Source organism: Prionailurus viverrinus, unplaced genomic scaffold, assembly GCF_022837055.1.
Source record: "Prionailurus viverrinus isolate Anna unplaced genomic scaffold, UM_Priviv_1.0 scaffold_35, whole genome shotgun sequence".
Taxonomy (NCBI): domain Eukaryota; kingdom Metazoa; phylum Chordata; class Mammalia; order Carnivora; family Felidae; genus Prionailurus; species Prionailurus viverrinus.
The window spans coordinates 2363294-2389310 of record NW_025927605.1 but is presented as its reverse complement, the minus strand read 5'-3'; the positions used below and the strand labels follow the sequence as shown (position 1 = coordinate 2389310).

The window sequence follows — 26017 nt, the reverse complement described above, 5'->3', positions numbered from 1 at the left end:
AAAGCCCACCCAAAACGGAAATCTCCTGCCTATTGTCCCTACCCCCACACCAGGCACAGGCACACACAGTCCCCAACAGCCTTAGCCTGAACATTCCAGAGGCCAGGAACCCGGTACTTCATAAGGCAGCCATTACTGGATAGCACTGTGGTTGTTAGAAAGCTCGTCCTTATGCTACTTTAAGAGGAACCCCAGCCCCTCGTTGCCTGGCAGCTTTCCCACCTCACCTCTTGTTCACAGAGACCTGGTGAAGGTGGAGGGAGTGTCAGTGCCTAGAGCTTCAGCAGGCTCAGCAGCCCTGCACCCCCACCCAGATTCTCAGCGCCTTCCACTCAGAGCCAAGCGCACTGAAGGGGAGGGGGAACCCACCGGTTCTGCCCTGCTACAAATCACTTCCAAGTCGGTGACTCAAAAATAGTAACAGTTGTTGGGTTGTATCTCATTTCCATGTTATCAGTTTAATGTGGCAAAGTACAGAAGCAATTCCTTTAGGTCCCTACCTCCTTCTCAGGGTCTCCCCACCTACTCCCCTTTCCCACTACCCTCCCTGGAATCATTTCCTCAGCCTGCCCTCTCCCCTCGATTCGCAGCCCTAGTAGTCCCAGGAGGAGACACTGTGGGTCTCAGTGGGAGCCGAACAGGAAGAGAGGCGGGGCCGGCGGGGGCAGCGCCCCCGGGGGCGAGGCCCTGGGCTGCAGCTCCCACCCCGCAGCAGCCTCCGCAGGTCCTGGCGGAATCGCAGGCCCAAAAAGGCGTAGAGTACGGGGTTCAGGCCGCAGCGGGCCAGGGCCAACCCTCCGGTCACGAGCAGTGCCAGATCCTTGCGCTTGCTGGCAGGGCAGCTCCGCTCGCGGGCAGCCAGTAGGTCGGCCGTATCCAGTAGCAGGGCGAGACTGTAGGGCAGCTGCAGGACCACGAAGGCCGCCACCAGGGCCACCACGACGCGCAGCGCACGCCGGCGCTCGGGCCCCCTGGCGGCCAGCAGCGTGCGGCCCAGGAGCGCATAGCAGGCGGCCATGACGCCCAGCGGCAGCGCGAAGCCCAGGACCACCTGCGCCACGGCGCTTGCCCCCTTCACCGTCTGCGTCAGGCCCTCGGGAAAGATGAGACGGCAGCGCCGCTGGCCTTCCCGCTGACCATCCTGGCTGAAAAGGAGAGCAGGCAGCGCGAGAAGCAGCGACAGCAGCCATACGATGGCTGAGACCACGTGTGCGCGGCCTGGCGCAGAGGGCCTCGGTCCAGCGGGGAGGGCCCGCGCGATGGCCACATAGCGGTCGGCGCTGATACAGGCCAGGAAGAGGAAGCCAGCGTGGAAGGAGGCTGAGTAGAGGCCCGAGATGGCGCGGCAGGTGGCACTTCCCAGACTCCAGCCCTGCAGAGCCCCGGCTGCGGCGAAGGGCAGGGTTAGGGCCAGCAGAAGGTCGGCCAGGGCCAGCTGGAGCAGGTGGGCAGAAGTGGGCGAACGGACAGCACGTCGGGCTGCCAGGTGGGTGGCCAGGACCAGGCCATTGCCGGCCAGACCCAGTGCAGCCACTGCCAGGGAGACACTGGGTTGGAAGGCCCGACTGAAAGCCTGGACATCCGCCTTGTAGCAGAGTTCTGGCAATGGCTCAGCCGAGTATGCCTCCTCATCATACCCAGAGTAGGGGCTCCAGGAGACCTGGGGAGGTCAAAATGAGAGGAGAGACCTTATGAGACACCTCCCACACACCTCCCCTTCCCACACATACCTTCCAAGCTGGGAGCTTCTGTGACCGTGGTGCAGAGGGAGAAGATACAAACTCTTCTCCAAACTCTTCCTAGCACGCCCTCCCAACAGGTCTTGGCTTCCACTGCACCCCTCCTGCCTCTGCATGCAGCTTCCTGGCTGACCTTGACCTGTCTGTATCTCAGTTGCCTAATATGTAATGTTGAGATTAGAAACCCTGACCAGCCCAAGCGGCAGAGTTGTTTGAAATAAGGAAGAGGTAATGGATGTGAAGCACCTGGGCTCTCCATGAGCCAAGGTTTCTGTCACTAATAGATCTTGGGGATTCGGTTCTGTTTGCAGCGCCCTCTCCTGGAAGAACACCTACATTCAGGCTTTGCCTCAGGGCTGGTCCCTGGACTCCAGGCATGGTGTGGAGAGGGTTTCTAATGTCTTTTTTCCTTTCTCCCCTCCCTGCCCCATCTCTACCTCCAGTACAGGTACACTGAATGACTCATGGCAAGGCGGGGGGGTCTCAAGGGTTGGACCTCAGGTTTTCCGGTCTCGGTTGCAACCTGGGACCTCGAGGTTCAGCTCACAATTCCCCTCAGTCCAGTCTCATCCCCCACCCCCAGCCTCACACCACCAGCCCCATCTATCTGGAAGGTCCTGATCCCAGATGGCTCCAGGCATCCTGGATAGGTCATAGCATGGTAGAAGCTTGTTACCAAGTGGGGAATCCCATCCCTTTGCCTTATCCTCCCTCTCTATAACCCTTCCTCCCTGCCCCCACTCCCACCTGTTCTGCAGGCTCCGTCCCCATCTCTGGCTACACGGGTTTCTGAGGTATAGCCACTAGGGAGAGAAGTTAAGCTAGTGGGACAGGAAGGAAGGGGCGGGGAGAGGGGCCAAGAGGGCGGTGGGGATAGGGTCTGTGAGCCCTTTTTACCTAACTTTCCCATTCCACCCTCTATTTTTTTTTTTCTTTTTTACCCTGCCAGTAGAAAAAGAAGGGGTTTTTGGAATATCATTTGCTAGCTACTTGTGTGATCTTGAGTATGTTTACCTCTTTGAGCCTCAGGCTTTTCATCTGTAAAGTGGAGTAAGGTAAAAATGCTGAGTTGACAGGGTAATGAGAGTGCCTAGCACGGGTGTTTGGGGGCACAATTTGCCTTCAGAAAATGTTAGATTCTTTTACTTATCTCCCATCTCCAGGTAGCCCCCCCCCCCCCCCCCCGCTTTTCTGGGATTTTTGAGGACCTCTCGGCTGGCCCTAGCCTTCCTTCCCCCATCTCTGCGGCCACAGTCCCTGCCAGCCTCGGGTTATTCAGGGTATTTCCCAGCGTCTGGAGGCTCTCTACCCCCGCCCTTTCGCAGCAGGGCTGAGGCGCGCGCTTGCGCGGGGTCCGGGAAAGCGGCGCGTGCCGGGAGAGAGAGGCTGGGGAAGGGGGGAGGTGAGAGGAGAGAGGGTGGGAAGGAGAGAGAGACCAGCGGAGAACCAGGAACGACAGAGAGAAGGGAGAAGGGTTGGGGGAGAGAGAGGACAGAGCGAGGAGTGGGTTAGGAGAAGAGACGGCGATCCGCTGCGAACCCCAGAAGGAGATTGGGGAGCCCAAGCTGGAACTGGAGCCCTACCCGGAACCGGGCACTGGGAGGCGGCCGCTGAGACCCATCAGCCCTGCACCATGTGTCTCCGGCTCTTCTGTATCCTGCTTGCCGCGGTCTCAGGAACCCAGGGCTGGGGCTACTGTGAGTGCCGGGCGCAGGTGCAAGCAGGGTTGGGCCGGGGAGTCCAAAGCCTGCAGGGCGGGTCTAGCCGCATTGCGGCTAGGTGGTCGCGGGTCCCTTCCCGGCCGGCGCGCGCTCGCTCATTCCCATCCTTTCCTGCCTCTCCCCCGCGCTCCGCAATGCAGCTCCGAGGCTGGCGCGCGCTCCCGGGGTGGTGCTGGGCTCGGAGGAGCCGAGGCTCGAGTCGGCCCGGGGTGGGGATTTGGGACTGGGATCCAAGCGGAAGTTGGTCCTGGGTTTGAGGGTTGGAGATAAGGGTGGTACTGGTGACCCGGCCAGGGTTAAGGTTTTGTTAGGGGCTGAGGCTGGGCTTGGAGCTGGCCCAGGGGCTAGGGTTTGGGGCTGGGGTGGATTTTGAGGCTGAGATCCAAGCAGGAGTTGGTGACCCTGATTGATGCTGAGGTTGGACATGGAGCTGGTGTTGCTGGTAGGACTGGCAGGGGTTGGGACCAAGGCCTGGATTGGGGTTGGTGAGGGTTGGGGGTGCTGATGAGTGGGATTGATGATAAGGCTGGGGCTGGATTGGTGCCTTGGGCTGACTCAGGTTCTATAAGATGCTGAGGCTTGGGGTTGTGTTTGGGAGAGTACTAAGCCTGGGCTGGTACCAGAGCAGTCACAGAGCTAGGGAAGGTCTGGCTTAATGAACCCCCCAAGGAGGAGAAGGCAGCCTCCCCGGAGTGTGCAGCTGTTGCTGCAGCCCAGATTGGGTAGATGGCTTAAGTTAGGGCTGGGCTGGCCGCTGGGGGACAGAGAAGGAGGAACTCCAGTCGCTCTGTGTGCGCGGCCTTTGGAAGGACCTGGGAGGGGTCGCCCTGATCAAAATGTCCGTTCCCCCAACCCAGACGGCTGTGACGAGGAGCTGGTCGGGCCTCTGTACGCACGCTCCTTGGGCGCCTCCTCCTACTACGGGCTCTTCACTGCGCCTCGGTTTGCCCGGCTGCACGGTGAGTGAGGCTCCGCCCCAAGGCGTGGTGGCTAGGGATGAAGGGAGAGCCGGGGGTGAAAGCCCTTGCCTCTTCTATAGGCATAAGCGGATGGTCTCCCCGAATTGGGGACCCGAATCCTTGGCTCCAGATCGACTTAATGAAGAAGCACCGGATCCGAGCTGTGGCCACCCAGGGCTCATTTAACTCGTGGGACTGGGTCACGCGTTACATGCTGCTCTACGGGGACCGAGTGGATAGCTGGACGCCGTTCTACCAGCAAGGGCACAACGCGGTATTCCAGGCCCCCTGTGCACACACTTGGAGAACCTCCTCAACTCTGCAACCTGGGCTGGGCACTAGCTTGGGGGAAGTGGAGGAGGAGGTGGTGTGGACACAGATGAGGAGCAGTGACTTCCAATCAGGGGGTTCAGTTCATAGGGACGGTCAGTTCGCCGTGTGTGCGAGACATTCTCAGATGACAGGGTTTAACATACTTTAGGGTAAAATCTGGGAGAGCTTCTTGAAGGAGGTGACGTCTGAGTTGGGCTCTGAGGAAATAATAGGATGGTGGGAGAGGACATTTTACGCTAAGGCACCTGTTTTCCTAAAGCCATGAGGGCCGAGGAAATCAAGGAGAGTTTGCTTTCTGGAAGTCTAGATTGGCTGGGTGTGGCAGCTGTGGGCTGGGAGGCTGTGCAGAAACGAAGTAGAAAGTGGGGACCTGGTCTCTCCTCTCGCCTTCTCCCTCAGACCTTTTTCGGTAACGTGAACGAGTCCGCGGTAGTGCGCCACGACCTGCACTATCACTTCACCGCGCGCTACATCCGCATCGTGCCACTGGCTTGGAACCCGCGCGGCAAGATCGGCCTGAGGCTCGGCCTCTACGGCTGCCCTTACAGTAAGGATGCGGAGGCCGTGGCGGAGCTCCTGGGAGAGTCTTCCCGGTCCTCGGCCCACCTACTGTCCTTTGCGCAGAGTCCGACGTGCTCTATTTCGACGGCGACGATGCCATCTCATACCGCTTCCCGCGAGGGGTCAGCCGGAGCCTTTGGGATGTGTTCGCCTTCAGCTTCAAGACGGAAGAGAAGGACGGGCTCCTGCTGCACGCGGAGGGCGTCCAGGGCGACTACGTGACATTGGAGCTGCAGGGGGCGCACTTGCTGCTGCACATGAGCCTGGGTGAGTTCAGCCACCCGGGGTGCGACCCCGGAGGCTCTGCTGCCACGCCCCTCGCTGCACCGCCTACGCGAAGCCGCGCCCACTCCCGATCTGGCCTTTCCTTACTGTTTGGATCAACCCGCCTTCTTCGTGTAGAATTTGGCGCTAGCAAAACACTGGACTCCCAGTCAGCAGATCTGGATTCCAGTCTCAGCTCCACTACCCGTGGGGCGACCTTGAACAAGGCACTTAACCCAGTTTCTTCATTGTAGAAACCTTATATATACTACAAGTGCATATACATATAAACCCAAAGAGTTGTTATTTTGTATCTCATTAGCCTTTATAACATCCATATGATGAGGGAGAAGCAGCGATCATGCGCCAAGTTTTACTGATTGGAAAACAAAGGCTCAGAGAAGTTAAATGACTTACCCTAAGTCACATATTCGCCAATGGCCACCGCTCCATCCCAAGCTAAAGTCCAGTCTCTATATGCCCACCCTCCCTGGCTGCCCTGGGCCCTGTGCAAACTCTCTGTGCTCCTGGATGCTGCTTCACCTGGGGGCTAAGCATCTCCACCTGGGGGTTCTCCAGGTTGTAGGTCTGACCCTGCTCTCCCTCCCTCCCCCCTCCCCCCCGCCCCCCCAGGCAGCAGCCCTATCCAGCCAAGGCCCGGTCACACCACAGTGAGTGCTGGTGGCGTCCTCAATGATCAACACTGGCATTACGTTCGTGTGGACCGATTTGGCCGAGAAGCAAATCTCACCCTGGATGGCTACGTGCAGCGATTTGTGCTCAATGGAGACTTTGAGAGACTGAACCTGGACAACGAGGTGAGCAGAGTGGTTCATTCAGTTGAGTGGGGTGCTGGATGGGTCAGTGGGGGGACAGGACTTTTCTCCACCAGAGGTAGGACCTTGCTTTCTGGTTCTTGAATATCCTAGCAGCTCTTGGCAGACCTGCGGCCCGTAGGCCTAGGTTTTTGTCACTGTTGTTGCTGTTAAAAGGCAGATTTCCTGGGCACAACCCCAGAACTACTGACATGGGAATTGAAAATCTGGGTTTGGGGGATCAGGCAAGATGAGAAAATTGCCCCATTGGATTGCTTAACTCTGTGGAGTTGGTAAAGACCGTGGTTTGGATCTGCAGATAAAGAATCCCAGACAGGTTAATTGACTTACTCAAGGGCACGCAGCCAATTTGTGGCAGAGTCAGGGCTAGAACCCAAGTCTGGGGAAGCCCAGCGAACTTCCAGCTTTAATACTGATGATACTGGGGAAATGGATATTTCCAGTCTTCTATAAAGCCAGGCCCAGAGCCTGAGAAAGTGTGGGGCGGAAGAGCATGGGCACAGGCTCACACACCCAGGGAGCCTCACCACCCCCACCCTGCCCCGCAGATGTTCATCGGGGGTCTAGTGGGCGCTGCGCAGAAGAACCTTGCCTATCGTCATAATTTCCGCGGCTGCATAGAAAACATAATCTTCAACCGAGTCAACATCGCAGACCTGGCCGTGCGGCGCCATTCGAGGATCACCTTTGAGGCCAGTGGGCAGGGGGGATCAGGGAGGACGGGACATCAAAGCTGCTTGGAAAGCAAAGAGGTGGAGCAGGAAGAGATCTTGAGAATCAGATAAAAGCCGAGGATCCCTCTCTCCCCTGCCACATCCTCAAGTGGGGGCATCACCGACTCACAGGAGGTGAAAGGCCACCCCTCCCTAACCCCCAGTTATGAAGCTGTGGTCTGGCCCAACCACATCCTCAATTAATGCTTGAGGAAAAACAAGTGCAGAGACCGGAGTGGCTTGGCCAGAGATCACACAGTTGTGCAGTGGTTGAATAGGGACTTGAACCCAGGGCTGTTTTGGTGTGACCCCACACCCCAACTCTGCAGCGGGCATTCTAATGTCGCTGCCTGGAAGCCAGCAGGAAATTGCCTCTCCAAGCTGGAAGGAAGGGAAGGAGGTGGTCCCCCTGGAGACGGCGTAGATCATCGTTAGCCAATGGAGAGCCTTGAGGGCAGACTTGGTTGGAAACTCCGCCCCCCTCCACAGCTGGATCTGTTTGTGGGGGGTGAGGTCTTACCCCCTCCCTTCCCCCACACACTGCGAGGGAGTGCCTCAGAAGGGTCTTAGACCAGTATGAAAATTGAATCCCAGCAGAGGCAGATGTCTTCCATTCTCTCCGGTGCTGATGGATCCTTACTTTCGCCCTCAGGGTAAGGTGGCCTTCCGTTGCCTGGACCCGGTTCCTCACCCCATCAACTTCGGAGGGCCTCACAACTTCGTGCAAGTGCCTGGCTTCCCGCGCCGTGGCCGCTTGGCAGTCTCCTTTCGCTTCCGCACCTGGGATCTCACAGGGCTGCTACTTTTCTCCCGCCTGGGGGACGGGCTGGGCCACGTGGAGCTGATGCTCAGTGAAGGGCAGGTCAACGTGTCCATCGCGCAGACTGGCCGAAAGAAGCTTCAGTTTGCCGCTGGTGAGGGGCAGAGGGTGGGGGGAGGCGCCAGGAGGCCAGAGGAGGGCAGAGGAGGGGCGAGTGTGGGCCGGCACGGAGGACTTTGCTTCTTGGAGAGGGGTGAGGGAGGGACGGGAGCAGAGCTGGAGGACCCTGGGCCCTGGAAGAAGGTGGGAGTGGATGGTGGCAGGGAGTCAGATCTGAGGAGCTAAGGGTGCTGGGAGAAGCAGGAAAGCTGAGAGTCCTGGTACCCTCTAGTTCCAGGGGAGGCTTGGGAGTTGTTTGTTAATTCATTTACAACTTTACAGACTGCATCAGCTGCTAGGGTTAGTGAAGACAGACATTCAAAAATGTCACACTCAGTGTGATAAGTGTTAATAATGGAGGGCACATAGGCACAGAGTGGGGTTGTTGCTTCCCCACTAAAGACACTTCTCTCAGAGTTTGGAGCTTCCCTCAGCCACACCATCCTCTTCTCCCATCCAGGGTACCGCCTGAATGATGGCTTTTGGCACGAGGTGAATTTTGCAGCACAGGAGAACCATGCAGTCATCAGCATTGATGATGTGGAGGGGGCAGAGGTCAGGGTCTCATACCCACTGCTGATCCGGACTGGCACCTCATACTTCTTTGGGGGTAAGTGGGAGCCAACCTGGCCAGACTCCTATCTCTGGGTGGGAAGGCCCCACCAAAGTCCCCTCAGATGGGGCTACATGGAGCGTTTTGTGGGGATAAATCCCTCTTTTCCCTCTGGTGCCTTGGAGACTGGAAGGCCATTGCCATTGTCTATTGGCCCCCTTCCTTCCTTCATGTCTGGCTTTCCCTTGGCATCTCCCTGGGGGAGGGTCTCTGGGGTCTCCCCTGGGGAGGGCCTCACAGGGGTGGTTGCTCCAGGTTGTCCCAAACCAGCCAGTCGATCGGGATGCCACTCCAACCAGACGGCGTTCCATGGCTGCATGGAGCTGCTCAAGGTGGATGGTCAACTGGTCAACCTGACTCTGGTGGAGGGCCGGCGGCTTGGATACTATGCTGAGGTCCTCTTTGACACATGTGGCATCACTGATAGGTATCCAGAAGCCCCTCTCCCTACAAGAGGTGACCCCTGCAAAGCCCCCTTCTGTAGTCTCCCCATGGGAGTGGCCATTCTCAATAATCTCCCTTCTCCTGGTCCCAGGTCCTCAGTCTCCCACCTGGAGATGTTTCCTCCTTGACTTGTTATCTTAACCTCTTGTCCTGCTTTACCTAATCCTTCCATTAAAGTGACACAAGCTCAGAATGGAAATGAAGCATCTGTTCTTGGCCCTAGGGGGTTTTCTTCTGGAGGGGGGTGGTGGGAGAGGGGGCCAGTAGAGGGTGAAGAATCCTTGAGCCCCAAGGACTCATGCACCAGCACTTAGGCTTCTACAAGGCTGGTTCTGGTGCTCTCAGGAGCCTGGAGTGAAGCTTGTAGGGATCAGACCCCATTCTCACACTCACAGTAAGGCGCCTGCCCTTGGTGCTGGCCCTCTTCCCTAGGTGTAGCCCTAACATGTGTGAGCATGACGGACGCTGCTACCAGTCCTGGGATGACTTCATCTGCTATTGTGAACTGACAGGCTACAAGGGGGAGACCTGCCACCAACGTAAGCGCAGTGGGGGATGGGGGAGACTCCGGGGCAGGGGAGGCCAAGAGGTTGCTGGGGATCATGAGGCTGCTGGAGACGGTAGGACTGGCACTCCTAGCCCTCTGACCCCATAAATGCCCTTTGCCCACCCCCCGACCTACCAGCTCTGTATAAGGAATCTTGTGAGGCTTATCGGCTCAGTGGGAAAACTTCTGGAAACTTCACCATTGATCCTGATGGCAGTGGTCCCCTGAAGCCATTTGTAGTGTACTGTGATATCCGAGGTAAGTGGCTCTGATGAGTGGTGAAGGGGCAGCTGACAAGGCTGTGTGGGGGCGTGGGGAAAACAGGGGGTTGAAGGGGGGACAGGGGCCAGCAAGATCAAACTGTGGTAGGGGTAAAGGATGGCAGAGGGGAAAGGGGACACTCAGGAATTTGTAATCTAGCCTTGCTGATAAATTCCAGCTTCCTGATCCATTCCAGCTGTCCAGCTGTCACATTTCCAGCCGACAGTGGGCTGGAACGGAGCTGCTGGTCACATTTATTGGCTCTGACTAGCAGCAGCAGTGGTGGAGGTAGGGAGATGGGTAGAGAATGCCCATCTTGAGCCAAAGCTCTGTCCATTCCCCTCCCCCAGAGAACCGGGCATGGACAGTTGTGCGGCATGACAGGCTGTGGACAACTCGGGTGACAGGTTCTAGCATGGAGCGGCCATTCCTGGGGGCCATCCAGTACTGGAATGCATCCTGGGAGGAAGTCAGTGCCCTGGCCAATGCTTCCCAGCACTGTGAACAGTGGATCGAGTTCTCCTGCTACAATTCCCGGCTGCTCAACACTGCTGGTGAGGGCCAGGGTCACCGAGGGTGAGGTGCAGAGCTGGGGGAGCGACCCATGGGGACTTGGGAGGAGAGAACCAGAAGTTTCAGCTAGAGCCCTCGAACATTCAAGCGAGGATCGGGGCTGCTTGGAAAGGCGAGAGAGGAACCCAGGGGCTAATGGAGGGATGGGGCCTGGAAACTGCCTGCACGTCTTCCCCAGGAGGCTACCCCTACAGCTTTTGGATTGGCCGAAATGAGGAGCAGCACTTCTACTGGGGAGGCTCACAGCCTGGGATCCAGCGCTGTGCCTGCGGTCTGGACCGGAGCTGTGTGGACCCCGCTCTGCACTGTAACTGTGATGCTGACCAGCCCCAGTGGTGAGGGGCGAAGGGACAGGGCATTCAGGATTCCAGGGGCAGCGGAGCAGCAGGGGCTGAACCACTGCATCCTGCCCCCACAGGAGAACCGACAAGGGACTGCTGACCTTTGTGGACCATTTGCCCGTCACTCAGGTGGTGGTGGGGGATACGAACCGCTCCAATTCTGAGGCCCAGTTCTTCCTGAGGCCTCTGCGCTGCTACGGCGATCGTGAGTGGCAGACCCCTTTTGTGTGCCCTCCCGGGCTTGGCTCTCCAGTTTCCAAAATTTAGGACACCTGGCCCACTGTGGGTCTCTAGGACATACTGCCAGACACCCAGCTCCTGCTGTGATATGACCCCCTTCTGTGTGGTTCCCCTGTACCTTATTCTCTTTTGCTATACCAGTTTCTCCCCCCCTGCCCCCACCTTGGACACCCCTAGCTGTCCCCTTTTGCCCTACCTTCTCCCACACCACCCAAGGCTCCCTGCTCTACTCTCCAACCTCCCTGATCCAGCCTTCCTCCTTCTGGTTTTATAGGAAATTCCTGGAACACCATCTCCTTCCACACTGGGGCTGCTCTGCGCTTTCCCCCCATCCGTGCCAACCACAGCCTTGATGTCTCCTTCTACTTCAGGACCTCGGCTCCCTCAGGAGTCTTCCTAGAGAACATGGGGGGCCCTTACTGCCAGTGGCGCCGACCTTACGTGCGGGTGGAACTCAACAGTGAGCAGGCAGACATCAGGAGGGATGTGGGCTAGATGAAGATCTCAGGGGGGATATGGGGTAGTCAGAGGCTGGGGGAAGGGACAAGGGCAGATGCCCCTCGAAAGGCATCATGGAAAGGGCTTTAGATAACTGTAGGGCCCAGACCAAGCTCTGTTTTGGTAGCTGGCTTTGTGAACTTAGGCACTGTCTTCACCTCTCGGGGCCTTAGGGCCCTTGTGAATAAGGCAGCTGGACTCCTGAGGGGTTTCCGGCATGACTAACTATGCTTCTAAGCTCAGAAATGGGGGTGTAAGGAACTCAGAAACCAGGGGTGTAAGGTTTCAAGGAGTTTATGGGTTTTGGCCCCGGGCCGTAGACAAATTGGAGGGACATTCAAGGAGCTCCAGAGAGTGAAGAAGAGAGGTGGTCTGGGGTAAGGGATCTGTGAGGTCTGAGTCCTTTCTCCCCACCCCACTGCATTGTCCAGCGTCCCGGGATGTGGTCTTCGCCTTTGACGTGGGCAATGGGGATGAGAACCTGACCGTACACTCCGATGACTTTGAATTCAACGACGATGAGTGGCACCTGGTCCGGGCGGAGATCAATGTGAAGCAGGCCCGGCTCCGTGTTGATCACCGGCCTTGGGTGCTGCGGCCTATGCCCCTGCAGACCTACATCTGGCTGGAGTACGACCAGCCCCTTTATGTTGGTAAGAAGCAGCCCCGAGGCGGGTCTGAAGCTTCCTTTACCTTCCCACCCCCTCCCAACCGTTCTCCTTGTTTCCAGGAGCCCCATGTCTTAGATCCTGATCCCCTCTGCTGCAGCGTGACCCAAAGGCTCACCTTTCCTCTCTAGGCCATGGACTTTATCCTATTATTACATTCCCCTTGGCTCCCTTCCAGACCCCAGTACTTATCCCTGTCTCTGGCTTGACACCCTTTTTTTGACCTGCCCACCCTTCTCAGGATCTGCAGAGCTTAAGAGGCGCCCCTTCGTGGGTTGCTTGAGGGCTATGCGTCTGAATGGAGTGACTCTAAACCTGGAAGGCCGTGCCAACGCCTCGGAGGGTACCTCACCCAACTGCACAGGCCATTGCGCCCACCCCCGGTTCCCCTGTTTCCACGGAGGCCGCTGTGTGGAGCGTTACAGCTACTACACGTGTGACTGTGACCTCACGGCTTTTGACGGGCCATACTGCAACCACGGTCAGTGCGGCTGCTTGTGCGAGACTAGGGAGCCACAGGGCACAACGGGACATAGGGAGGGCAGGGAAGGACGGAGAGAGCAGAGTCAGCGACAGGGAAAACTAGAGTTGTCCCTGGGTTCCTGAGCTCTCATCCGGGGCGTCAGGCAGCTGAAGATCCTGGATGACTCCAAGTCATAAAGTGGGGCCAAGAAGGGATGGTTCAGCTAGCTGGTACTAAAAGAACTTAAAAGCAACAAGCAAATAACTTCCCCATCTTCCCACTGTCACTAAGTTACCGCAGGTTACCCCTCTTGCAAGCATAGTCACCTCAGGCTGCGCGATGCCCTCCTTGGCCATTTCCTGTGCTCCTAAAACATGTCTACAGTCTGGCTCTTGGTTAAGGCAAGCCTTGACATTCACCATAGCAAGATTCTGCACATACACCCAGACTGCATCCTTCCTAAGGCTGGTCTAGGAGGATGCACGCGCAGGTAGGTTAACGGTGAGAGATGTCTGGTGGTGCAGGAAGACACAGGAACTCCGGTCAGCTGAGGACCTTTGGTCTCAGTTTGGAAGTGTGAGTAGTGGGCCGCCTGGCTGGCTCAGGTGGAAGAGCATTCGACTCTTGATCTTGGGGTTGTGAGTTTGAGCCTCACGCTGGGTGTAGCGATTACTTAAAAATAAATAAATAAACTTAAAAAAAAAAAGTAAGTGTGAGTGGTGGCGAGTGTACCAGATGGGGTCATGATACCTCAATTCTTTTTTTTTTTTTCTTTTTTTTTATGTTTATTTATTTTTGAGAGGGACAGAATGTGAGCAGGGGAGGGGCAGAGAGAAAGGGAGACACAGAATCCGAAGCAGGCTCCAGGCTCTGAGCTGTCAGCACAGAGCCTGATGTGGGGCTCGAATGCACAAACTGTGAGATCATGACCTGAGCCAAAGTTGGACGTTTAACCTACCGAGCCACCCAGGTGCCCCATGATACCTTGATTCTAATCTTGGCTCTCCATAGACTGCTTGCCCTTACAGAAGTCACTAGCCATTCCTGTGCCTCAGTTTCCCCATCTGTAAAATGCAGGGGTTGCGTTAGATGATCTTTCCCATTTCTCACAGTTTTTTGTTTTTTTTTTTGTTTTTTTTCAACGTTTATTTATTTTTGGGACAGAGAGAGACAGAGCATGAACGGGGGAGGGGCAGAGAGAGAGGGAGACACAGAATCGGAAACAGGCTCCAGGCTCTGAGCCATCAGCCCAGAGCCCGACGCGGGGCTCGAACTCACGGACCGCGAGATCGTGACCTGGCCGAAGTCGGACGCTCAACCGACTGCGCCACCCAGGCGCCCCTCTCACAGTTTTGAGATTTCCCTTCTGTGACATAGAGGCTCAAGGGGACAGAAGAGTGAAGTTCTGACAGTGTGCTGTGGTTCGAGGGCAAGTTCCAGGGTGGGTGTGCAGATGGCGTAGTGTCTGAATCCCTGACCTCATAACCCTCCGCCTTCAGATATCGGAGGTTTCTTTGAGCCCGGCACCTGGATGCGCTACAACCTCCAGTCAGCGCTGCGCTCGGCCGCCCGGGAGTTCTCCCACATGCTCAGCCGGCCGGTGCCCGGCTACGAGCCTGGCTACATCCCCGGCTATGACACCCCTGGCTACGTGCCTGGCTACCATGGCCCTGGCTACCGTCTGCCGGACTACCCCCGGCCCGGCCGGCCCGTGCCCGGTTACCGTGGGCCTGTCTACAATGTCACCGGTGAGGAGGTGTCCTTCAGCTTCAGCACTGACTCCGCCCCTGCGGTCCTGCTCTACGTCAGCTCCTTTGTGCGGGACTACATGGCCGTGCTCATCAAGGAAGATGGTAAGCTCGCATAGGCTGCCCCTCGGCTCCCTCTGCGTGCAGGGCGCCCTTCACTTTCACGACTGTTGGTTCACTAGTAGAAGGACCCAAGCATTCTCAGAAGATGGGGGCTGGGGCGCCTGGGTGGCCCAGTCTGTTAAGCATCAGACTTTGGCGCAGCTCACCATCTCATGGTTCGTGAGTTTGATCCCGGGGTCGGGCTCTGTGCTGACAGCTCAGAGCCTAAAGCCTGCTTCTGATTCTGTGTCTCCCTTTCTCTCTGCCCCTCTCCTGCACATGCTCTGTCTCTCTCTCTCTCTCTCTCTCAAAAATAAACAAACATTGGGGCGCCTGGGTGGCTCAGTCGGTTAAGCATCCGACTTCGGTTCAGGTCATGACCGCATGGTTGGTGGGTTCGAGCCCCATGTCGGGCTCTGTGCTGATAGTTCGGAGCCTGGAGCCTGCTTCCGATTCTGTGTCTCCCTCTCTCTCTGCCCCTGTCCTGCTCATGCTCTGTTTCTGTCTCCAAAATAAACATAAAAAAATTAAAAATAAATAAACATTTAAATAATTTAAAAAAAAAGATGGGGGCTGTGGGAGCCAAGAGGAGACTCCCTCTGTCCTCCCCATCCCACAGGGACCCTGCAGCTGCGGTATCAGCTGGGCACCAGCCCCTACGTGTACCAGCTGACCACGAAGCCGGTCACAGACGGCCAGCCACACAGCGTCAACATCACCCGGGTCTACCGCAACCTCTTCATCCAGGTGCGTGTGGAGGGAGGTGGACGAGGGAGGTGAGCCAACTCAGATCGTAACCTCGTGATGGTGCCCAGGAAAATGTCAAAGAGTTAGCATGAGTAGAGCACATCGCAATGTAGAGAGGATTCTCATGGGTATTACCTCATGCAACCCTCACAACTCCGGGAGGTGGTTCGGGTGGGCAGGAGTTCTTATCACGTCTGCTTTATAAATCGGTAAATGGGCTCAGAAAGTAAAGGGGTTTTCCACAAAGTCAAGCCACTGGTAGCTTCAAAGACGGCTCAGAACGAGGCCGTTGGGTTTTTAATATGAAATCCTTCATCCGGGCCCAGGGGTTGTCCAGCCAGGACTGGGCCGGGACTCACCACCAGTGTGGACAGAACAGGACTTCCTGCGTGGTCTCGGCCTCGTCGGCCTCTGGTTCTCCCTCCCTCAGCTCCTCTCCCTCCCCCTCAGGTGGACTACTTCCCACTGACGGAACAGAAGTTCTCACTGTTGGTGGACAGCCAGCTGGACTCACCCAAGGCCTTGTATCTAGGGCGTGTGATGGGTGAGGCATGGGTGCCATCATGTTTGGGCTAAGGAGTTACGGGTGAGGCCCCCGGAGCCTAGAGAGCGAGGGACCTGGGAAGGGCTGGGAAGGCGGCGATAACAAGGCGCAGGAGCCCTGGAGACGGCGAGATGGGTGAGAGGGGCCAGGCTATGGGTGGTCCCAGCCCCTCTCCTTCTGGGCCGGCCTCTCCCTCAGAGACGGGAGTAATTGACCCGGAGATCCAGCGCTACAACACACCGGGTTTCTCGGGCTGCCTGTCTGGTGTTCGATTCAACAACGTGGCCCCTCTCAAGACCCACTTCCGAACCCCTCGACCCATGACCGCCGAGCTAGCTGAGGCCCTCCGAGTTCAGGGAGACCTGTCGGAATCTAACTGCGGAGCCATGCCCCGTCTTTTCTCAGAGGTGCCGCCTGAGCTGGACCCCTGGTATCTGCCCCCGGGTACGTCCAGGGCACATGGAGGAGGGAGGGCAGTGAGGGACGGCAGGGAAGGGAAACGATTCTTTACAAGGAGGGGGTTTCTCCTAACCGGCGCTCTCTCCTCTCCAGACTTCCCGTACTACCACGACGAGGGATGGGTTGCCATACTTTTAGGCTGTGAGTAGCGTGATCACTACCCTGACCTCCTAATTCTACCCTCGGTCAGCATTCCCTTCCCCGTATCCCCAGGGCTGAGGGGTGGCGAAGGCACTCAGTGCGGGGTGGTGCAAACAAGGATGAGCCGGGCTGTGCTGACGGTAGCATGGCACGGAGTTGGAGATTTTTATTATTTTTTTAATGTTCATTTATTTTTGAGAGCGAGTGAGCACGAGTGGGGGAGAGGCGGGGTGGGGGTGGGGGGGGGGGACAGAGGATCCGAAGCGGGCTCCGCGTTGACAGCGGCTAGCCCGATGTGGGGCTTGAACTCACAAACCCTGAGATCATGACCTAAGCCGAAGCCCGACGCTCAGGCGCCCCCAAGCTGGAGATTTTTAAATGTTTGAGGACGCTACAGACTTTTAGTTGAAATGAAATATTAAAAGGGGGCTATGGCTAAGGGATGAGGAAAGGGGGGTGCAGTAACACGTAGAGAGGTGAGAAATGGGTAACAGGAATTCAGACCCGCCAGGCACTTGGGAATGGCCTGACACGATCGAACGGCAGCCAGTCACACGCGTATTCTTTTGGCCCAAAGCATACATACATTCAGACCTGCCCTGAACTCTTCCTTTTTCCTTTTTCAGTTTTGGTGGCCTTCCTGCTGCTGGGGCTGGTGGGGATGTTGGTGCTCTTCTATCTGCAAAATCATCGCTACAAGGGCTCCTACCACACCAATGAGCCCAAGGCCACCCATGATTACCACCCTGGCAGCAAACCTCCCCTACCTACTTCAGGCTCTGCCCAGGCCCCAGCCCCTACACCGGCTTCCACCCCAGCCCCAGCCCCAGCCCCAGCCCCAGCCCCAGCCCCTGGCTCCCGGGACCAAAATCTCCCCCAGATCCTGGAGGAGTCCAGGTCTGAATGAATCAGGAAAAGGGCTTTAGGGACCACGTCCATCTCCTCTGAGTCCCCCAATTCCTGCCTCTCCCCACCCTGTCAGGGACATTTGGCTCCTCTTAGCAGGTTCTGCTCATCCAGAGGATGCCCCTCCTGCCAAGTTTGGTGGGCAGAGCTACAGATGGGACCAAAGAGAGTGGCCGAGCCTCACTGCCTAAACCAATGCCCTCCCCGTCCCCGCTTCCCCAGGCTCCTGGTTGTTTGCCTGCCCCAAAGGAGAAGCTCCATGGGGTTGAGACAGGCCCTCCCTGCCATCCCTGTCCCAGCTGCTGCCAGGGATTAATGACAGAGTGCAAGAGAGATTAACTGCTTCCCTTCAAGTATTCAATCTCAGCAGGGACAGATGTGTGGGATTGCAGGGATGCACAGGGCATGGGGGGAGGAGGCTGCTAAATTACATCCCCTAGCCTCCCCCCTGCCCTGCAGAATGCCTTCCATCTGCTTCCACTCAGTTGGGGGTTAGGGAGGGCTTCATTGCTGTCCCCATCCTCTCTTTTTTGTTTTTTATGGAGACCGAGAGGCCTCGGTTTTAGCACCTTAGTACCTCCACTGCTTCACATGCTTTAGCCAAAGCCATAAAAACAACTTGCAATGTAGAGAGAATAATGCAGATGCCAGTGCATTAGCCTGCCCTCTATTGTTCCTCCCTCTTCCAAGATATGCAATAGCCTTGGTGCCTGTCCAAAGGCTTGGCCCCCTCTCCAGTGCATGAGGAGCCCTCTTTCCTCCGCTCAGAGATGCTGCTTCGTTTGCCCAGGAGGTCATGTTCTTTATATATATTTTTTGTTGCAAAGTCTCTCTCTAGAGAAACTCTATATACTACTCTAATTTTTTAATTATCAGTTTATATATAAAAGAAAAAAATTGATCGACTGTCCTGTCCTGTGCTGTGCCACGGTCTGTAGTTCTTGCTTTTCCCGTGTTGGAAGTCTCGTGAGGTCGGCTGGCCACTCGGCCAGCCTGACCCAGCCTCCACTCTGAAGCCGTGCTCGCAGAACCAGAACCGTTCTAATAAAGCAGAGTGGCAGAGCCCCAGTCTGTGCGTGGTAGCTGGCGTCGTGGCTGGGGGTAAGTGGGATGACTTTCAGGGAACTAGCCGGAGGGCTCAGAAATTTCCACCGGGAATCCTCTGAATCCTTGCATCGCCTGCCCGGGCCTGACCGGCTCTTGCCAACCTTCCTCACCACCTGCCCCCCAACCCCAGATCTCAGTGGACCGGAGGGGATCTGAATGCTAACGCTTTAGCCCCAGCTGCCCCTGTGCTGCCATCCCTGGATCCTTCCAGCCCCAAAGTACACAAGGCAAAACTTGCCAAAATGGACTCTATCACTTTATTCAGATAAGAGGTCACAAGCCACAGGACTTTAAAGTGCGTGAAATTCACTGGCGATAAAGCCGCACATATACCAGCCTCCCCCACCCCAAGTCCCCACCACCTTGCTCCATCCATCAACCATGTCTGGGGGGAGGGGTTGAGACCCGTCATTAAACGTGGGGGACAGCAGGGAAAATAGGAATGCTGGCAGAACAGGATTATCAGTGGTCTGAAACTGGGAAGGACAGGGTTCTGCATGCTGAGGGAAGAGTGGGGTCAATCTAGCCTCTCAGTGGCTGGATGTAGTTTTTTCCCCATGATTTCCTCACAGCCAGCCCCATTTTCAGACAGACCTAACTCCTGCTTCTTCATTTGTCTCTCATTTTCCCCTATAATTTACGAGTACTTCAGAGCCCAGTCGGGCTAGAGGGCATCCCCGGTACACAACGGATACAAACCACAGCAGATGCAGATTTCGGAATGGTGGCGGGGCTGGCCGGTCAGGTGGGAAGAGGCTTCCGTCAGGAGCTGGCTGGGTGTGTGCTCAGTGCTGAGTGCATGAGTGCTCACAAGTGTGGCGCGTGGAGATGTGAGTGTGTGTGTGTGCACGTCCCACCCAAATCCCCAGGCGACGGGTTTGGCCAGAGGGAACCCCACTCCTTGCTTCGTGGGACAGCCAGTAGGGATGGAGGAAGGGAGTGGTCAGTACAGACTGAGGAAGAAAGGCTTGGATTCCCTAGAGAAAAGAGAAGCCTGCTCCCTATGCTGATATTCCCTAGGCCAGCCTGTCACTGCCACGTCCTTTTTACCCAGCACAATGCTCCTTATTCCCTGTCAGCTCAGCACGCCAGCCACAGACACAGGGCTGGCTCCTAGAGCTGGCCCCATCCTCATTCACTTCCTGTGTGTCAAGGAAGCTCCTCTTGCCTCCACCCGGAGCTGAGACAGAACGGGAGGGGAATCTTCCAACCCCCTCTCCTTCCCTTTCCCTTAGGAATGGGATTTGGGCAGGGATCCCAGAGACTTCAGTTCAAACTCCACCTCAGCTACAGACCTTCTCAAAGAAATAAAGTGCTTTGCTCTTCAAGAATCCCAGAGAGAACGGCACCATGCAGTGGCACAGGAGGTTGGCCTGCTTCTTCTCAACACTTCAAATACCCTCCGCCAGTGTGCACTTGCAAGCGTGGTGCCATCCTGAACACGTGCAACTTGGGAGCCCCTCACCCATCTCCAAACACATGCTGTCAACTCACCCTCTCCAACAGCAGGTGCTACAGACAGGAAAGTAAATCACCTTGACAACCTTCCCCCTCTCTAGTCCAGGCTTTCGCCCATCTACCCGGAAGAGATAAGCAACAGAGGCCCCATGGGCTTGGCCTCTAAAGGGAATGCAAGGCCTGAAGACGGCCTCCATACCCAGGACCAGAGCGCGCACGCCCGGCCTGGCCCGGCATACCTCCTGTGCGTCTTCAGTAGCAGCACGATGCCTGCCTGCGGTCGCCAAGCCCGAGCTTTGGAAGGAGCTGACAGGGCGCTGGCACCTGCTTTCAGGAATCTGAAAACTTATCCATCCATCTCCAGAGTACAGAGAAGGTTTCTGAAAGCCTGTTGGGCCCCAAGCTTAGCAGCTGAACTGCTGTCATCAGGATGGCTCTCACTCTCTGTCCGTGGAAGAACAGCACTTAGCTTTCCTTCTCCCAGCATTGAATTTCTATAGTCAGAACCCACACTCCTTCAATGTGAACCCCGCCAGGAGGGAAGAGGTAGTAAGGTGACCCGTCTCCCCTCTGAATTCAGTCTGTGCCACCCGCCAGGCTTGCCTTTAACCCAGGCCACTCGTAAGCTCCAGGTACCAAACTTCACTTAGCCCATCCTCTCCGGTCCTACGACCTACCACAGAGACACAGGCTGGCGACCCAATTAGACAAGGACCCTTGACTTGGAAAGTTAGAATTACAGGCCAATGCTTGTTAGGAACTGCCCAGGTTGACTGCTGAGGCCCAAGACCTACGGAACGGACAAGAAACCACGCTGAGCCACCCACCCCCAGCCTGTGCTCTCTTCCTCCAAGGCCTGAGACGCGGTCTCCCGCTTCTACAGCTCTCTCCTGGGGAGCCCAGCCCTAGCTGCCTCTGTCTCCTCTCTCACTGAGACAGTCTGTCCCCACTGAACACAGCGGAGGCCTCGCTGCGCAGGGAGTGGGTGGGGGGTTTCTCGGTGTGGGAGACACGTAGTGCAGGAAAGTCGAGCAGCGGTGCTGTGTGCATGAGAGCAAAGACAATGCTGCTACCATAAGCGCTGGCGTGGGGCCCAGGAGGGCTAAAGGACATCAGTCTCCCGCTCGATCCCCACGTACTTGAGGGCATCAGCTTGGCTGTACCTGTCCCGGGACAGGAGGAGGAATGAGATTACTGTCAAGGCTTCTGTGACTGAACAGACAGAATCCCCTCTATTTTGCTTCCCCATCTCTCAGAGCAGTTTACAGTGCTCCCGCTTCTGGGGCAAGGCACCCGGGAGCAGAACAGAGGGAAAGACTTGACCACCACAAGACCCTCTCCTTCATCTGTATCGCCCACTTTATGCCCCCAAATCAATTCTAACAGCCACCCTTCTGCCTTTGGAGCTACCTCCCAAGGATCATTTCTGGCTGCCTCACCTGTAATCAAAGAAGAGCTCTTCACCAGCTTGAATTGCCCTTTTAGCAAAGATTCCAATGCGATGATCCCCGTTCACCATGACCACTGCAAACAGGACAAAACCAAGGCTAGGTTCCTAGTCAGCTCCAAGCCAATAATCGGCAGGTTCTGGGCTGATTTTCTCCCAGTTCCCAGCGAAAATATAAATAAAGTGGAGTTTGAAAGCAGTCAGTAAAGACAGTTCCCTCTCTGCTTTTAGATCTGTTATTCGGGCTGGTGATGTGGGGAAAGACCTATCTTTAAAATATTCTTGTTTGTGGGAAAATCTTTATCATGTATTCAGTGAGAGAGCCAATTAACAAAATAGAGACGGAGACGCAGAACGATACCAGACATTAAGCATGGTTGTCTTTGGATAAAAAAATAACTCGGCAATGAAAAAAGACACATAATGGATAGAAACAATAGTAAATAAAGCATCCATCATCCACCCTACCTCCCAGGTCACTGGGAACTCACCTTTGGCATAACAGTTGGGGTTCACTGAATGGTTTGCAAATCGAATTTTGTTTCCTTTCCGGGTAGCATCTACTACAAAATCTATATAACGTAAAGAAAGATCATGGGTTCATCAGGCAAATCCACAGCTTCTCGAACCTGGTCTTAAAATCAATTAAATAGTAACAGAAATAATCCAGTGGGGGACTTTGAAGTCCAGCAGCATGCAGCATAAGAATGCAGCCTCATGTGGGCGCGTTCCCTTTGGGTCCCCCCATTTTGCTGGAATTACAGATCCCCTCTTCCCATCTACTGGGTAGGGAGATTTCTCAGGTGTAAGTGCTCAGTGCTCCGATTATAAACACAACCCAGAAACGCGGGTTCTCCCAAAGCAAGTGAACTGTGGCTCGTGGTGTCTTGAGGTTCAACGTCCCCACCTTCCTCTGCGCATCTGCTGGAGAAATCACAGCTGATCTGAACGTGGACTACAGCAAGGGCAATCCGGTAGAGAGACGTGCCTGAGACCACCATGGGGCAAGAGAAAGAGACTCCTTACCATTGTTGAGGTTGAAGAGGAAGCTGGACATGTATTTGTCATAGACCTTCCCCCGTCGATCAGCCTCGTCTTGAGAGATAAGCTGCAAAGACAGATAAGGAACAATCGGGGGATAAGGCTGTCTGCTCAGGGCATGGTACCCTGCCCTCAGAAAGGACTGGGAGGGGGCACTGTCACACACACGCTTGATGAGAGTCACAGGAGGCAGAGCTCAAGTTACTGTATTCTATCTAAGCCCCTCCAGGCTGACCAGTATTAAGACTGAAGAGCATTCCCCGCCCACCCCTTTGTGTGGCCTGAATTGGCAAAGACTTTAAGAAGAGTGGTTTATCTCAGGATTGCAAACACTTCTGTGGGATCCCCCAAGAAGCCACACGGGAACTCAGCTGAGTTATTTAGAGAGTAAGTCACAGAAGCGTGGCCCACAGAAAATCAGGGTTTCTCATCAGTATCTCCCCAGAAAGGAATGTGGTCCAAACCGATAGCACTCACCTCACCACAGTATTCAGAAATGAATTCGTTCTTTTGCACAGACTCCTTAATGAAGGTGCCCCATCCGGCCACATCTGAGGGGGCCAGCAGCAGGTGCTGGGGAAGAGGGAGTCAAACCTCAGACTACAGGGCATGTGTGAGTGGGCGGTGTGTGTACTGGATGTGCACGTGTGCAGGGGGTGGGCAGGGTGGAAAGAACTAGCAACTGTTAAGAGGATCTGAAAACAGAAAAAGGTCTAAGCCATTCTGTTCTGGGGAGAGGCAAAACAGCAAAGGGAGGTGAGGAAAGGAAACATGACACCTCCTCCTCTAGGCCCGGGGACCTCCTGGACCTGAGTCGCTAGGGAGTCACTGCTACGGGTCAAGTACAGACAACATCCATGATGCGTCCATCCTCTCTGCTCCTCTTAGTCTGGCCAGGTCAGGGGTCACTTTCCTAACTCCTCACCGGGACAGCAAACTTTCTTTATCTCAGTACGTGTGTGTCCTTTAGGATTTACCAAGCCCTTTCATGTAGAAACCCCCTAAGGGACCAATGGAAAGAGGCTGCCGGGGAATACTCAGTCTTTTCCCCTCCACCATCTGGCTCGCAGTCCTAAGAAAAACCCTCACCTTCTTGAGGCCTCGCTGGATGCTGCAGTTTTTGCAGGAAACCACCTTGCAGTCCCAGTGCTCCGAGGCCCCGCAGGTGAGGCACAGGTCGGGGTCGCACTCTCGCACTGCCAGGTAGCAGGGACACTGCTTGGTATTACACTGGGTCTTACAGCGACAGCCAGGGAAACGATTCTGACCTGGGGAGGAGGAGAGGGGCGGAGGGAGGGGTGGGTTAGGAAAAGTAGCAGACTAAGCTGGCGCTCAGGTCCGACTCAGGGGTCAGCAAAGAAGTACATGTGATGTGTTCAGGGAGATCTGGCAAGTAGGAGAGAAGCTGCCTTGCTTCGTATAGTCAATTTTTTGTTTGTTTGTTTGTTCTCTTTCCTGAGAAAGTGGAGTGCCTCCCAACATTCATGCCTGGGAGTCAAAAAAAGCAAGTTTGACTATGGAGATGTGTTTCCTAGAGATTCCTCAACAGTGCTCTTCCTTCCTCTTGTTGGTGTAATTTGGAAGGGAGGTGGTTAGGGGCCCAGAGAAAATGAAATCAGTGCTTTTCACTGGTAAATCATCACCATCAAAACAAGAATCATTTTGAGAACAGAATGCATCCGTTCTATGCCACCCTCCTCCACCCACTGCCCTCCCCAGCACAAGCACCTCTCTTCTGTGGCTAAGATTGATATCTGCTATGGGTTAGGAGGTATTTCCAGCACAACTGCCTGGGCACCTAGTTCTGCAGGCTCTGGAGGCTGCTATTGAACTTCTCAGCCTTGAGTGGGGAAGGGCGCAGTGTGATAAGAAGTCAAAGAGAAGCATGTTTAGCCTTTATCTTACTTCTGCTGACATCCAGACTGACCTGACAGTAAAACTCCGGATACTAAACTAAGATGGGCATACGCAGTGTTGTAACCTGTACATGTTGTAAAACAACACTTAAAAAAGGAGGTCTGTGACAGCACCTTAAGGGAGAAAATTCCCACGTTTCTGAATTCTTCTCTGCAAGGTAAAGATGGGAATGTTTCTGATTTCTGTATAGTTGTTGCTTTCAGAATCAAACACCTATGGGTTTTTAAAACAATGACTTTTCCAGATCTTAAGGATCTTGTCTCCTCTGCAGAATGCTTAGAACACGGCAAAGAGGACATCAGAAGGCCCAGGGGCAGCAAGGGGCATGGGCGAGGAGGGAAACCTGGGGTGCACGGTGGCTGACTGTTTCGGGAGGACCACAGGGGAAAACAGTGGAAACTTACAGTCCGGGTTGCACTGGCAGAACTTCTCACAGAAATTCTGCGTCATGATGCAGGGGCAGGTGCTGTCACAGGGGCGGTCTGGATGGTCGCAGGGCTGGTAGTTATACACTTGAGTGGAAGAGTTATCTAGGAGAGAAAAGAGTAGACCAGGACACTGCTGTGCCCGGGGCCCCTTACCGCCCTCCCTCCCACCTGCCCGATCGTCTCGACTGGAGGAGGCTGTCCCAGTCATGATCTTGGACACACGTTTTAGCACCTGAAGTGAGAAGCCATCAGAGATGATGGTTCTTTGTCAGCTACAACGGGGTGATTTGCCTTGTGGGGAGAGTGTGGAAATGGTCTGGGACTATAGGGCAGCCCATTCCAAACACTAAACGAAGTCTGGAACCTGGCAGATGGCGCGCTATGAAAGTCAGAGACCACAAGGCTCCTAGCTCTACCTCCTAAGAGGTGCGCTCAGCTGCAGTGAGAAGCTGAGCTGTTCTCAGCTGCTGCAGAGAAATCTGCCATCTGCGGAAGCAGTACAGGGTCAACAAGAGCGGCTGTAGGTGGGGCGGGCGGGTGACCACAGGGGTGAGACCTCACGCTGAACTGCCGAAGAGCACCCTGGTGCAACTTACCTTTCTTCAGCTGAATTTTCCTGCAGTGTGCAGCCCACAACCTGGAAAAGAGAGGCGGATGGGCCTGGGTCATGGCTCTGCACATTTGGGTAAATAACAACATGGCCTGCTTTGAGGGACTGTGGTTCGATCACCAGGGAGGATCCTCCCCGAATCCTTCCACCAGAGGCCCCTATCCTGCTAGATGGAAGCCGGAGTTCATCTGGAGTCCAGCTGGTCTATGCTTCAAGATTTAAATATAAAACAAACAAAGATGTATAAAAAACAAACACAAAACCCAACCCTCTGTGTCTATTATGACGCTATTGTTTCTCCCTCTCCCCCCTCCCTCCCTCCTTCTCTTTGGGGAGGTGGAGATGTGGAAGAATTGCAGGATGGGGAGGTGGGAACTTTTCAGGAATCTGCTGACTGAACAAACCGAGAGGCAGAAGCCACAGGGACTTCCTTCTATATCTAGAATTGGTGTCAGTTCCTTCCTTGAGTAGGTGATAGTCATTAGGGAACCGAGGCAGGCAGAATGTTGAATTAAAAAAAAACCCTTCCAACCCTTAGCAAAGGCTAGCTAAAAGACGGTGTTATTGTGCAACTTAGAAAAAACAATACAAGAGCCAAAAGGAAAAACTCTGGTCAGAGTTGAGAAGTGAGAACAGTGGTCACCAACCACCCAATGAGGAGAAATGGCC

At 55.4% G+C, this 26017-nt stretch overlaps 3 protein-coding genes across 5 annotated transcripts in view; 1 reads left to right on the top strand and 2 right to left on the bottom strand.

Moving 5' to 3' along the window:
- Positions 1-279: 279 nt before the first annotated feature.
- CCR10 (C-C motif chemokine receptor 10) lies at positions 280-2538 on the bottom strand. Its single transcript, XM_047845569.1, has 2 exons — positions 2487-2538; positions 280-1660 (listed from the first exon to the last, which is right to left on the bottom strand). Exons 1-2 carry the CDS (start codon positions 2508-2510, stop codon positions 593-595), a joined length of 1092 nt encoding a protein of 363 aa, XP_047701525.1. The 5' UTR covers positions 2511-2538; the 3' UTR covers positions 280-592.
- Positions 2539-2599: 61 nt separating this feature from the next.
- Positions 2600-18408, top strand: CNTNAP1 (contactin associated protein 1). Its single transcript, XM_047845561.1, has 24 exons — positions 2600-3436; positions 4318-4419; positions 4500-4693; positions 5152-5299; positions 5377-5580; positions 6211-6395; positions 6962-7105; positions 7779-8040; positions 8506-8655; positions 8914-9085; positions 9535-9641; positions 9788-9907; positions 10261-10464; positions 10662-10818; positions 10902-11029; positions 11339-11524; positions 11994-12215; positions 12472-12711; positions 14193-14546; positions 15163-15290; positions 15741-15834; positions 16033-16278; positions 16387-16434; positions 17061-18408. Exons 1-24 carry the CDS (start codon positions 3373-3375, stop codon positions 17339-17341), a joined length of 4140 nt encoding a protein of 1379 aa, XP_047701517.1. The 5' UTR covers positions 2600-3372; the 3' UTR covers positions 17342-18408.
- Positions 18409-18690: 282 nt separating this feature from the next.
- Positions 18691-26017, bottom strand: part of EZH1 (enhancer of zeste 1 polycomb repressive complex 2 subunit) — a 30533-nt gene continuing 23206 nt past the window's right edge. For all 3 annotated transcript variants that reach the window (XM_047845566.1, XM_047845567.1, XM_047845565.1), the window contains 8 exons: positions 25335-25375; positions 24715-24840; positions 23483-23661; positions 22871-22966; positions 22379-22460; positions 21844-21924; positions 21345-21429; positions 18691-21068 (listed from right to left, as the gene is read on the bottom strand). In XM_047845566.1, the coding sequence (XP_047701522.1) occupies positions 21008-21068; positions 21345-21429; positions 21844-21924; positions 22379-22460; positions 22871-22966; positions 23483-23661; positions 24715-24840; positions 25335-25375 (751 nt within the window). In that variant the 3' untranslated portion in view covers positions 18691-21007. The remainder of the gene's footprint in view (positions 21069-21344; positions 21430-21843; positions 21925-22378; positions 22461-22870; positions 22967-23482; positions 23662-24714; positions 24841-25334; positions 25376-26017) is intronic.

Bases quoted from the DNA above. Each gene is read 5' to 3' on its own strand.
- CCR10 (XM_047845569.1), bottom strand. From the start codon at position 2,510: ATGGGGACGGAGCCTGCAGAACAG. The intron at 1,661-2,486 runs GTGGGAGTGGGG...TGACCTCCCCAG, and splicing joins GGACGGAGCCTGCAGAACAG to GTCTCCTGGAGCCCCTACTC.
- CNTNAP1 (XM_047845561.1), top strand. From the start codon at position 3,373: ATGTGTCTCCGGCTCTTCTGTATCCTGCTTGCCGCGGTCTCAGGAACC. The intron at 5,581-6,210 runs GTGAGTTCAGCC...CCGCCCCCCCAG, and splicing joins GCTGCTGCACATGAGCCTGG to GCAGCAGCCCTATCCAGCCA. The intron at 8,041-8,505 runs GTGAGGGGCAGA...TCTCCCATCCAG, and splicing joins GAAGCTTCAGTTTGCCGCTG to GGTACCGCCTGAATGATGGC.